The sequence below is a fragment of the Manacus vitellinus genome, unplaced genomic scaffold, assembly GCF_001715985.3.
Source record: "Manacus vitellinus isolate BGI_N305 unplaced genomic scaffold, ASM171598v3 scaffold_55_pilon, whole genome shotgun sequence".
Classification (NCBI taxonomy): Eukaryota; Metazoa; Chordata; class Aves; order Passeriformes; family Pipridae; genus Manacus; species Manacus vitellinus.
In genome coordinates this window covers 1,073,562-1,086,525 of record NW_021940651.1, presented here as the reverse complement: position 1 = coordinate 1,086,525, position 12,964 = coordinate 1,073,562, and the positions used below count along the sequence as shown (strand labels likewise).

The 12,964-nt window shown below is 37.5% G+C and overlaps 1 protein-coding gene across 1 annotated transcript in view; it reads left to right on the top strand.

Annotated features, from left to right (window-relative positions):
* ADCY1 (adenylate cyclase 1) overlaps positions 1 to 12,964 on the top strand; it is a 164,847-nt gene that overhangs the window by 108,751 nt on the left and 43,132 nt on the right. Inside the window, exons 6-7 of the mRNA XM_008920697.3 lie at positions 3,442 to 3,600; positions 5,031 to 5,172. Coding sequence (XP_008918945.1) covers positions 3,442 to 3,600; positions 5,031 to 5,172 — 301 coding nt within the window. The remainder of the gene's footprint in view (positions 1 to 3,441; positions 3,601 to 5,030; positions 5,173 to 12,964) is intronic.

Genomic DNA, 12,964 nt, shown 5'->3' with positions numbered 1-12,964 from the left:
GGTGATTTTATCCCATACAGATGACTCCACCTAATATGAATGACTCCACCAGTTGTCATGTAAGACCTCACATATGGAAGTTGGGCTTATTTCGCACCTGCACATTGTGTTGCTGATTGGTTGCAGTGGTCATTAGAGAAGCTGATGCTCGAACTGTCTTCTTCTTATGGGCTTGGTCATCAGATGACCAAGGGCACTGGGGAAGGGAGAGGAACTACAGTAGCCAGCTTGAGGAATTTGAATGGAAATATCAAGTTTCCCTGGGTGATATTTTGTATGAGGAAGGAGACAGAAACATTAACTTTCCTGATGTCAACACCATTGAAGCTTTTCCCCATGTCCTCCAGAGGTCCCAGACCTGGAAAATTTTAAACTGGCAGGAGTAAATTGACCTTGAGTTCTGGGAGAACCAGCAGCTGCCTTTCTAGCAATGCAGGAAGCTGTCTACTGGTGGTGAAAGCCTAGCCAGCTTGCATCTCTAGCAGCCCTTCACAGCCCAGACTCTCTGCCCTAGTGCTCTGCTGCCATGCTGCAGCTGAGCAACACTCCGTGAAAGTGTATGTAATTGAACAAAAATCATATCTATACCTTAAAACAGGAACATCTATTTCTATGCAGATATTTTTAGTCCTAAAGAAAAGCCCTAAATAATTATAAGAAATGGGATGCAGGGCTTATTTTCTCCCCCTTCAAATGCTCAGGAGCATAGGTCTGGAGCTGTTCTGCAGATGATTTAAATTACTTTGATGGCTTGTAGCAGCACATGAAATATTTGTAGCTAAGGAGAGAACTAAAATTTAAAGGCTTTGTAGGATACTTGAACTGTCAGGGTAGATGGTTGTCTTATTAGTCACTCACATAGACTCTACACACATCTGGTTTAAAAAGAAACAGTTTTTTGATTTCCATGTGTTTCTGGGTCTGCTTTTGTGTTAACATTTGGAAAACTTTTGAGTATATTGTCCATGAATCTATGAGAAAATAAGTCATAATGAATAATTTATTTGAGAAACTTCTTTTTCCTATTCATGGCTTGTTTGTGAAGTGCTGGTATTTTTTCAGAAATGTATTTATAATTTAAAATGCTTCATTGGACATTTTTGTGATTTTATTTCAGAAATGTTGGTGTTTGGGAATATGATCATGGTACTGCTCTGAATTTATATGTGAAATCTATTCTTTATATATTACATAATATTTCTCATTTTTGATAGTTCAGTGAGGTATATTCATGGAAATTTGTCTGCATAAAAGTCACACAGGTCTTCAAGATAAATTCAAAAAATGTAATGTTCATGAGCTTTTTTCCTACTCAAATTTGATAATGGTGAAAGCATCCCTGAAACACATTGTAGCTTCTGGGGAAGATGTAGAAATGCATTCTCAATTTAGATTTTTTACTAAGTGACTACTTTGGGAAATCTTTTATTCAAAACATGAAGGGTTTTCAGATTCTGCTTTATGGTTCATTGATGCATTACACAGTTCAGCTTATTTAACAAGGAATATGGTCAGCTATGTTGTATTTCTCTTCTAATTTCTTGCCATGTACTTTTTGTTACTCTATTCAAATTTCTAAAAGCAGATTAAATTTCCCCCACTCAGTCAAGCCAGCTGGGACAAAGCAATGTTAAAAGTCTGGAGTGGACTTTACCAGTGCCTGAATTTCACTATCTTTCTGCTTATGTTTAGTCTAAGGTTTCATATACTTTTTTAAATGGGGGAGAAATGGGGGGAACCAACAAAAAAAAAACCCTGCTCATTTGTGAACAGAGAAATTCACACACTTGCAGGTTCATTAATTAAGATAATTACATAGGTACTTAGTTATGCAGGAGAACAGACAAGCAAGGTGTAGTCCTGAAGGGCTTTGGCTTGCAGGGTATGGTCTTGGTGTAAGATCAATCTGTTAATGACGCAATACACACGCACGGGTGAAGATACAAAGGTCAAGGGATACATTCATTTCCTCAATGCCGTGTCAAACAGATAGTGTGCACAACAAAGTCCTGTAACACTAGAATCCTTTTAAGACTCCTTGGAGTCATATTTGAGGCTTGACTGGGAACAGATATTGAATAAAGGAAAGCTGACTTGCAGTGAGTAGAAATAGGACAAGGAAATATTTAATCTTTCAGAAAGCTGTGCATAAGCCTTTCTGGGCTGTTGCATAAAATATGACTGAAAAATGTGTTATGTCTCCTATGGGGACAAAAGAGATCTCCATGTTACTCACATTAGTGATGGCTGACATGGTATATACTTCAGCACTTCATAGATGCAGCACTTTCTTATTTAAATTGAGGCCAGGTATCTTGTGCTGCACATCCCACGTCTTGACATATGATGACCTTTCTGTTAATTGTATTTAAATAAGTACAACTCCTGAAATAGTTGAAAAGTCTTTCTAAAGACATCTTTGCCAAATCCAGCATAAGTGGATGATACTTAAAAAAAAAAGTGGTCAATGAACATCAAAGGAAAATTATAGGTAGAGTCTCAGTTTAAGGTCTTCTATTAAATGCATTGGAAAATTCAAATTAAGAAAACCTACTGAAAATCAAGTCTTATGCTGATTAGACAGTTTCCTTTATTCACTGATATTATCTCTTTTAGGACTACAACTGAACTGTGGAATGCTAGGTGTTTTTTGTAACAGAAAGAGCTGAAAAGATCTATTTACAGTGTTATCTCCACGTGTAATGTATAAGACTATTATCCTCAAGGTACATTTTCAGTGTTCACAAGTCCATCCAGGATGCAAGTTATAGCATGTCAATCATTTATGGAAATGAAGAATGCTTCCTTATTGTGGCAGCAAAAAACAAAAATGCTTTTAATAATGACTTTGTTGATTAATTCCTCCTTTTCCAGCTAGACAAGGAAAATCTCTGAACATTAGATTTAATTTACAGGTACAAGACCATAGTTAAAAGTGCTTTCTTTGCCACTCTTGCAGGAGCTTTGGAAAGATATTAGTGTTTATAATCACTCTTCATCTGCTGTTCTTGCACTGATTTACTGCTTTCATCATTTTCTTTCTCCTGTACTCCCATAACTGGGTAATTGAACCACATAGAACATAGTAGATTGGCAAGAATTGCTTGTACATTGACCTTCTTAGCTATCTTCTCTTCATACCTCTTTTCTTACAGAGACGATCAAGAAATTTAGAAATACTGAGATTTTGGTTCAACAGTAATTGAAATATAAGAATATATTAAAAAATATAAAAGATATTTTGTTGGAATTACAACTATGGCTTTGAAACTAGTGAAGGAAGAGTTCAGTACCTGAACATATCATTCGTGGTTTTAAAAGATCCTGTCTTTTCGGTCATTTATATACATATATATGCTACCTTTGGGAGAAGGAGAGAAAAAGAAAATCGAGAGAAGTATAATTGTCTAAACTTTAAGATTCTGATGCTCTCCATTCCAGATCTGTTGCCGAAGCCACAGAGGTTGATCTCAACATGAGAGTTGGATTGCATACAGGCAGGGTGCTTTGTGGGGTCCTGGGTCTCCGAAAATGGCAATATGATGTCTGGTCAAATGATGTGACTTTAGCTAATGTAATGGAAGCTGGAGGACTGCCTGGGTAAGTCCGAAAAAGAACCGTAGAAAAAGAAATAGAAACCTGTATGGGTGAAGAATTTATTTCCTACTTTGTGGCATTTGCATGTAATTGTTATTGATAAGAAGGATTGTGTTTGTCAAGAGCAATCAATGTATTATGTGATTTATCCTGTGGAAGTCTCCAAACAATCTTGATATTTACGTAAGTAATAGGTTAGATTAGAAGCAAAACATTTCCAAGCAAAATCCTTATTAGAAGCTGCCAAATATAAAGAGTAGGAAAGATGCAACAGAATGTAGGAATGCTAAACTTGCATCATTTCCTATTACAAAAGTAAAACCCTGTAGCTATTCCAGGAAATTTTTACCCTTGCACCTCTGCACTTATAGGGGGCCAGGGAGGTGCCTTACTCCTTTTACATGGCAAGATTTCCAACACTAGTGCTATAAAAAAGAAAACTCAAATATTAAGGATGTGTTTGTAAATGATACAGTAGCATGTAAACTTGCAGCCAACCCATGGGGCATGTCCTGGAATTTTAAGTACTTGTACAGCCTTGAACACAATTTAAATGCACACAGTGCACCTTCACAAAGATGCATGGGTGGTCTTCTGTGTGTAACTCACATTTGGACTTGGACCTACCATTCTCTGTTGCATTTTTACAAGATCATGATTTGCTGAACAGGAGGACAATGGAACCTCTTGATTTTTGTGGTAACAATGAGTGAATATCTGTTTGTTGCATATATCTGATTTAGATAATTTTGGCAGTGTATTTTACATGTTCGTTACTGTAAGGTTTTCCAGTGAAAAACATCTGAACACATGTTCATTAGAGGAAAGCAGTAAAATCCTTTTGGATATCTTCTCTGAAGACATTTCAAATGTAAGGAGTCTTTTGGGAGAAAATGGGAAGACTTTTTCAGGATAAGAAAACTCACAAATAGTGTCAAAGATGGCTGTGTTGCCAAAACAAAGTGAATTAGAAAGCCACCTACAAAACAGAGTGAGTAAATGATACAAGTCAGAGATGTAAAGTGAAATGGAAAAAGAAGTTTCTCCTTTATACACAAGAGAAATTTGGAGTGCTAATTCACAAGTTTGAAACAGCAGGATGTTTTTCCAAGCAGCTAGTGAGGTAAATACTTAAGAAAACCACACAATATAGAAGATGATATGCAGACTTCCTACAAATCAGAAAATCTGCAAATGTTTGGACAGTCAATGGTTATCTTTCTGTTCAGTTTGCCCGAGTTTAGAAAATACATGTAATAGAAATTTTTCTATGCTCTAATTGGCTGAAAAGACAAAACTTTTTTTTTTTTACATCAAATGTGGTTTCGCATGTAACTTGACCTCTTTACGAACTTCTGCACAGGAACATATTTCACTAGCAACTTGCTCATGTTGTATCTTTACTTTAAACAACGTCTGATTTTTCTCTCTAGGAAAGTTCACATTACAAAGACCACCTTAGAGTGCCTAAATGGGGACTATGAGGTAGAACCAGGATATGGTCATGAAAGGAATAGTTTCTTGAAGAAGCATAATATTGAAACATATTTTATTGTGCCATCTCATCGTAGGAAGGTAAGCTTCACAAATTCTAGCTTATTCTGTGATCCATTTTTGTAATTTAACAACTGTTCTGTTCTATTGTGAAAGCAGAGGCAATATTGGTATTTCTTATTTCTAAAAGCTCTTCAAACACTCCTGAAGGCACAGCAGTGTAATGGTAGTATCTTGACTCCCAGCATGTGATGAGGTGGTGATAGTGGTTTTCCAACAGGTGCATCTATAGTCACACCTTTCCTCCTCAACCAGTTACTGAACGGAGCCTTTTGATCTACTGAAGAATGTTTTGTGACCTCAGTAGGAGTCTTGAAAGTCCATAATTGTTGTTTAAACGCATTCTATTTGTTCAACCTTTTCCACATCAAATGAAACTTACCTTGAAAGTTATCTGCCATAACACATTTAACAGGCCAAGAAAAATTTTATTGCCCTTTATCTCAGCTAGAGAATTTGGGATGCAGATTTTTGCACCTTTATCCTGTGAGATTCTGTTCAAATAAGTTTAATTCAGGGATTTGACCTTTAGGGGGAAAATTATAATATCCAATTCTGAAAGTATTGGTCAGGTTTTTAAGTGATGTCTTTATATCAGATTTTTAAGCTGTCAAAGCTACATGCTTGCAAGTTTTAACTGACAAGTGACTGAGATTAATGTAACCGTGGACAAAGAGGTCATCTTGAATTTCATACCTGCAATTAGGTTTTTGTTCTTAACTTGACTGTGAATTTTTATGGAAATCAGGTTTTTGGTCTTAACTTGATGAGTCTGTGAGTTTTTATGGAAATGTTGGGAGTTCAGTCTCCAGGGGAATTAGAATCTGGGACTGAAAACCCCTGGTTTTTTGTCCTGGAAAGACTACTGTGAGATTGATTTTTATGGACTTCCTCTAAAGCATCTTGTTATTAGAGAGATGTAGTTTTCTTACCTGCTGTGAAAATCATGCAATCTCACATTTTGTTCTTCTAGTATGTGTGATTAAATTCAGGTTTATATACTATGAAAAAACAGGTGGAAAAACAGTGGACTAGATTCTGTTTTGGCAGTCAGTTAGAGTTTTCTCTGGTGGGTTTCTTGAAATCAGGGTTAGTTCCTGAATTAATCAATTCTATTAAGGAAGAAAATGCAAGGATTAATCGTAGGAGTTTAATTAAGGTAGGCGTGTTGCTTATCGCTGCTAGATTTTTTTCGTCTTGGTTTTCTGCTGTTTTCACTCCTACAGCATTATGTATAGTTTCATTTCCTATGTTATTATGTATCAGATTTCATTTCATATTGAGCAAATAAATAGCTGAATTTCAGGAAATTGTTCTATAGGTTGGTGCACACAGACAAGCAGAGAGAAAAGGAGATTGTAACTATTACATATAGAAACTGCATTGTGTGAACTCTGCTGCATAAATCAGTGATTGAGGAATGGAAGCTTGACAATCACATCTGAAAGTAAACCAGGTCAATGCATGTTTAATGTGCAAGAATGAGACCATACTGCTGTGTGAGAACACATTTCTTTGTCTTTGCAAGATTCCTGAGAAACTACTGATGATTGCTGAGAAACCACTGATCGGTTTGTCATCAGCTACATAAAACAAATGCCATCTTACCCATGGGTGTCACTAATGAGTCTGTGGAAGTGGCAGATGCTGCTGTACAGCTTGGCTAATGACATTAGCTCTCCAGCATGCATCAATGGCATGTCAGCCAAACTGGCAGAAAGAAACACTTCATGAATTTTTCTGGTATTGACTGACTTCTCCACTGGGCTTGCAGATCAATCAGCATGTCCCTGTGCTGTTTGTCACAGTCCATCACAGCCATCCCCAGTCTTTGTATACTCACATAGTGGTTGCTGGATCACGAGCTACATAATGGCATATTTACCTTCTAAATAAACACCTGCTGTTCCCTCCTACCCTGATTCATTCATTAACTCTTCAGAGACATAGAAACAGAAGGCTAGCCACGTAGCAGGGACAAGATGGGATTTCTCTAGATGAATTCAGGTATCTTCTGATTTAATATTGTATTCCTTCCTCCTGAGCCTCAGTAGCTTAAATGCAGACACATTTTTTTCTTCCTTATACATCATCTCTGACACTAATATGAACTGACTTCGGCAGGTATGATGCCAAGAGGAATGACAATCAATGTTATGAGCAACAGATGACCAAAAATATGTTGAATTTGAAACAAAAATAAGCCCACTCTAGTTTAAAAAAAAAAGTTATTTATTTAATTAGAAAACATATATCCTACATTCTTCCATATTTGATCTTACAGAAAAATCTTTTATCACTATCACCCTAGCCAAGAATGAGAATAAAAATATGAAATGACTCATTCATGTACAAGTTACAGGCTAAATCTGAACACATTATAAAGTATTCTCATTTTTAAATCTATTATTGAATCAGCTAACAACCACGATTTTGTGATCTGATCTGATTGTTAGTTTAATGTGAGAATGCTGCTGTGGCCACTGAAGGAATACATTTCTTTTTGGTTTGTTACAGTTTTTACTTTGGTAGAGAATATACTAGTCTGTTATTATCTCTTAGTCTATGCAGTCAGCAGCTCATTGTCCACATGGAGACCAGTGACAAGTGGTGTCCCTCAGGGATCGATGGTGGGGCCAATACTGTTCAAGATCTTTGTCAGCAACATGGACAGTGATATCGACTGCACTCTCAACAAGTTCCCTGATGATACCAAGCTCTGTGGTGTGATCAACATGCTGAAGTGAAGGAATGCCATCCACAGAGACCTTGATAGGCTTGAGAGGTGGGCCAATGCAAACCTCATGAAGTTCAACAAAGCCAGCAACAGCTGGGTTGGGGCAATCCTAGACACACCTACAGATTGGATGTAGAAGTGATTGAGAATAGCCCTGTGGAGAAGAACTTGGGAGTGATGGTTGATGAAAAACTCAGCATGAGCCAGCAGTATGTGCTTGTAGCCCAGAAAGCCAATAGAATCCTGGACTGCATCAGAAGGTCAAGGGAGGTGATTCTCTCCCTCTAGTCTGCTCTTGTGAGACTCCACCTGGAGTACAGCTCACAGTTGTGGTGTGCTCAACATAAAAAGGACATGAAACTCTTGGAACAAGTCCAGAGGAGACCATAAAGTTAGTAAGGGGACTAGAGCACCTCTCCTATGAAGACAGGCTGAGAAGGAAGGACAGGGATGTTCAGCCTGGAGAAGAGGAGGTTTGTGTGGAGACCTCATAGCAGCCTTCCAATATCTGAAAGAGGCCTACAATGAGGCTGGAGAGGGACTCTTCATCAGGAGCTGTAATGATAGGACAATGGAGAATGACTTCAAACTGAAAGAGAGTTGGCTTAGGTTAGATGTTAGAAATAAATCTTTACTGTGAGGGTGGTGAGGCACCCAACAAGGTTGCCCAGAGAAGTCATGGATACCCCAACCCTGGGAGTGTTCAAGGCCAGGCTGGATGGTGCTCTGAGCAACCTGGTGAGAGATGTCCTTGCCATAGCAGGGGGCTTGGAACTAGATGATCTTTAAGGTCCCTTCCAACCCAAACTATTCTATGTTTTATTATTATTATTGAGTAATACTCATGCATATTTGACTGAAAAACACTCAGCTTCTAAACACACTAAATAATTATTCTGATTTCCAAAGGCATACAGAATTTTTTTAATTAAATGAAACTTTTTCTGATCATCATAGTTAAAAATTTATGTAATCATGATTTTTAAATAAAATACGTTATAATTCCCTTATAAAGTTACTAGTTCTGAAAGTGCCTTCACATTTCTTTTATGTAAAGTTTAATTATGTCTTCATGATATTTATATTGATGTTAATACTTACAATGATGTGACCAAAATACTGCACTGAGAGAAAATTTGAGAATTTTGATTAATGTAAGTAGACACAAGTCTAACCACATACATGAATGTCTTGGACTTTTAAAACAGGTCTTATACAGTTAGAAAAACAGATCTAATTTTAATATATTAAATATTTTCAAGATTCATACTCTATGCTTTAGACATGTAGACATTCTCTTAGTTTCAAAATGTCGTAGCTTTGTGAAGTGTTGTATATATTCCTGTACATGGATTTCATTTCAAGAAAAAAAAATGTAGGCCAGTTCTTTTGACCTCAGAGCCCCTTACATGAACTTTATAACTCTGCTTAGACCCAGTTAAATAACTTTTTCTATGAATGATTCCTTGATAACCTATCAGACTATTCCTGTTATGACTTTCAAACTGTTTGCATAAAATTTAATTTAATTTAATTTTTTAATAGAGTTTATCTGATTTTCATCATAATTCTTTGTTCTTTCATTGTCAGCACTGACATCAAAGTATCTTTGCCTCAGTTTTCCTACTGGCATAGCTGACTCCCAGAAGCACAGCAGCGGTAGTGGGCTTAGATAGACTGTCTGCTTCATTTCTTTAGTTGCTCTAGCAAGTGTGATTCTCCTGCAGTATAACACCTCTAAGGTTTTGGCACAACCTCAGTGATATCTGAGTGGTTTTTTTACTTGGCCTTACTTCACTGTATTTGTTGCAGCAATTCACTCTGTGGTGATACCTCTCTGGTTTTGAAAAGACTCGTTATTTCACCAGCTGAGAAAACAGCCCAGCACAGTTGATTAAGCAAAATTCCTAAGGTACTTCTACAGATAGCCAAGCAGTGTTCGGAAATGATCAAGTTTTTGTGAGGGGAAAGACTTCCCGGAATATGTTAGTTTTTGTCTTTACAAAAGTGGGCCTGCCATCACTGCTACTTATTGCCAACTTAAGGGAACCTGCTTCACTGTGTAACTTTGCCAGCTCCAGAGATAAGGCAAAGGTAAATAATGCATTATCAGGAAACAGTAGAGCTGTGTCCAGGAAAGGAGGTCATAATAATTACAAAAATAATTGGGAAACACTATAGATACAACTTAGAAATTATTACTGTTTATTTCTAAATGACTCTTGGATTTTACAGTATACTTCAAATATAATAGATAATTATCTTCCAATAGGTTGCTAATCACCAACTGCAAAATTTCTAGAAATGTGCTAGTGAGTTATTCACCAACTATGATTTCAAATATATTAGCTATCTTTTATTTGTGGCAGTGTAAATTACAGGCTATCTGCATCTATGACTCAAATAACATACAATGATGGACAGTCATGAAAGGTCCATTAAAGTGAGTACCATATCTGTTTGCCCTTTGGGAACTAACTGTTTCTCTGAAAAGACTGCCGTTTCTCTTTCCTGCCTTACCATGAATGTACAAAGCCGTGCCAGGCAGTCTCAGAAAATCCTTTCTGTAGCTTGGCTACTTCTTATCTGAAGTCTCTGAGTAATACTATGACCATCCTGAAAATCCAGGTGAATCCCAGGTTTTTTTCTGAATCCTTATGTAGTTATCCAGCCAGAGGGAAGTGGATGCTGGTTATAGGTGTGGCTCTTTGTGTTCTGACTGGTTTACTGTGTTGAATCATGCTCTAAACATTCCACACAAACAGAATTTTATTTTTATCCAAAAAATAATTATAGCCAAACCAAAATACCAGTGGTCTATTTGAAAAGAGAAGTTAAAGCAATAGTTGAGGAAGAGGAAAGCACTATTGTCAGTCTTAGGAATTTCAGAAAAACTCAGTTGAAAGTGTGAAGGCTCTCACTAAGCAAAAACAGCTCAGAAACATCCTTTGGAAAATGCTCTTTAAAATGTAAAAAAATCTTACAACTGTCAGAAATATCTAGAGCAATTATATACAGTACACACCTATGGCATAATTAATGTGAACTGGAGATGGATTTAACAGCTCAAAAGGTTGATCACTTAATTTCTTCAACTCAGGATCAAATAGGCACATATTCAGCAACCTGAGATTCATTCTAACTTGCTTGACAACAGCTACAAGAAAAGTGGCAAAAGCTGTCACATCACTTTCATATTTTGTTGCTTCATCTAGCATAAACAGATGTGATTTTAAACTTCCCACATTGCTGTCCTATCACCAAAGAGTAACAGGAAAACAAACAAATTTTCCATCACTCTTCTGCTTGAAAAGGCAGTATTTTTGTCTTGGAGTACAACATCCTCCTCTACTGTTAATCAACACAGCTTTGTTGCATGAAGCAGATTATCTGCTTCCTATGTTAAAATAAATTACTAGACTGTATTTTTCCACCGTTAGCCAACAGATTTTGTCTGCTTATGTCTTTCCTGCGACCAATTTCATTCTTTTTTCCCCAGCATGGAATGAACCTTATGCAATATATCACAGAGAAAACAGCATAGATTCATGATGGCTTTTTTACTCTGTATAGATAAAATACATAGTAACTACATGTGCTTGACTTTTGACTTTATTGATGAATCACTATTAGCAACTAGCATGTTTCACAAGTAAAACTGCTCTTGGGATGCTTTCTGTCATATTCTGATAATACTTCAACTAAACTTTTAAAAGTGAAACAATTTGATGTGTATAATCCATGTATTACTAGGAGTTTTGATAGAAATTTGTTGGATTTTGTCTGACCTGAGATGTCATCTTGGCATCATCATGTGAACAAAAACCAAAGAAAATGAAGGCTACAGAAGGACAAAAACTAAATTGAGAGATATGTCTAAAATTGTTGCACTTAATTTTTTTTAATTTATTATTTCCATTCAAAATTAAGTTCTGTCTGTATTTGTGTGAAATTTCCTTCTCTACAAAGTTAATTTGATTCAATCACTCTGGTTAGGTCTGTGGAAACATACTACACTGTTCTGATATTCTCTTCTTTTTCCAATCAGGTAAAATTTGTGTTTTCCACAGGGCACCTATGACCCAATAAATCCATCCATGTGCCTAGCAGTTCCCTAGGACTTTTTTGCATCTGACCCTTCTAAAAATATACTTTGTCTCAAGAAAGTTTCCACAGTTGTTGTAAGTTGTCAACTTTCTGGACTTATTTATTCTGAGGGTATTTTTACTTAAGGGACTGTATGCTTACCAACCTTTATGGAGTGCTAGAGCTCTGACTGTTAAGCTGTAAGTAGTGACAAAAGAAAAGAGCTTCATAGTTAATGCAGAGCATGTAAAAACTTTTCCTGCTACTCACAGAAACTCTCTACTTTTCTAGCACTGTATCAGTTTGGCCTGCCTCTTCCACCAAGTCCAGGCTGTCTCCTTCCCCCTCCTACACTCCCCAAGCGAGGGAAAAAACAAACCACAGAAAAAAACTGAAAGAAGTCTGAACGAAACGGGATTATTTCCAGTTTCACCACTGGAAGCCATCCAGTGGTGGCTTCCACCATAGTAAGCACATAGCGCTTACCCTGGCGGGTTTGTGACAGTGTGATGTAATCGACTTGCCAGGCCTCCCCATACCTGTACTTAATCCAACGTCCACCATACCATAGTGGCTTGAGTCTCTTGGCCTGTTTAATGGCAGCGCAGGTCTCACAGTCATGGATAACCTGGAAAATAATGTCCTTGGTTAAGTCCACCCCTCGGTCTCGGGCCCATCTATGGGTGGCATCTCCTTTGTGCTGCCAGTCCAAGTCCACCTGTGACACCTTGACTCGTGCAGCTCGGTCTGCCTGTTCATTGTTGCGATGCTCCTCATTGGCTCGGCCTTTGCGCACATGGGCATCTACGTGGCAGACCCTCACAGTGAGCTTCTCTGTTCGGGTAGTGATGTCTTGCCACGTATCAGCAGCCCAGATGGGTTTTCCCCCACGTTTCCAATTGGCCTTCTTCCATCTGTCCAACCATCCCCACAGAGCATTGGCTACCATCCACGAGTCAGTGTAGATATAAAGCTTTGGCCACTTCTCCC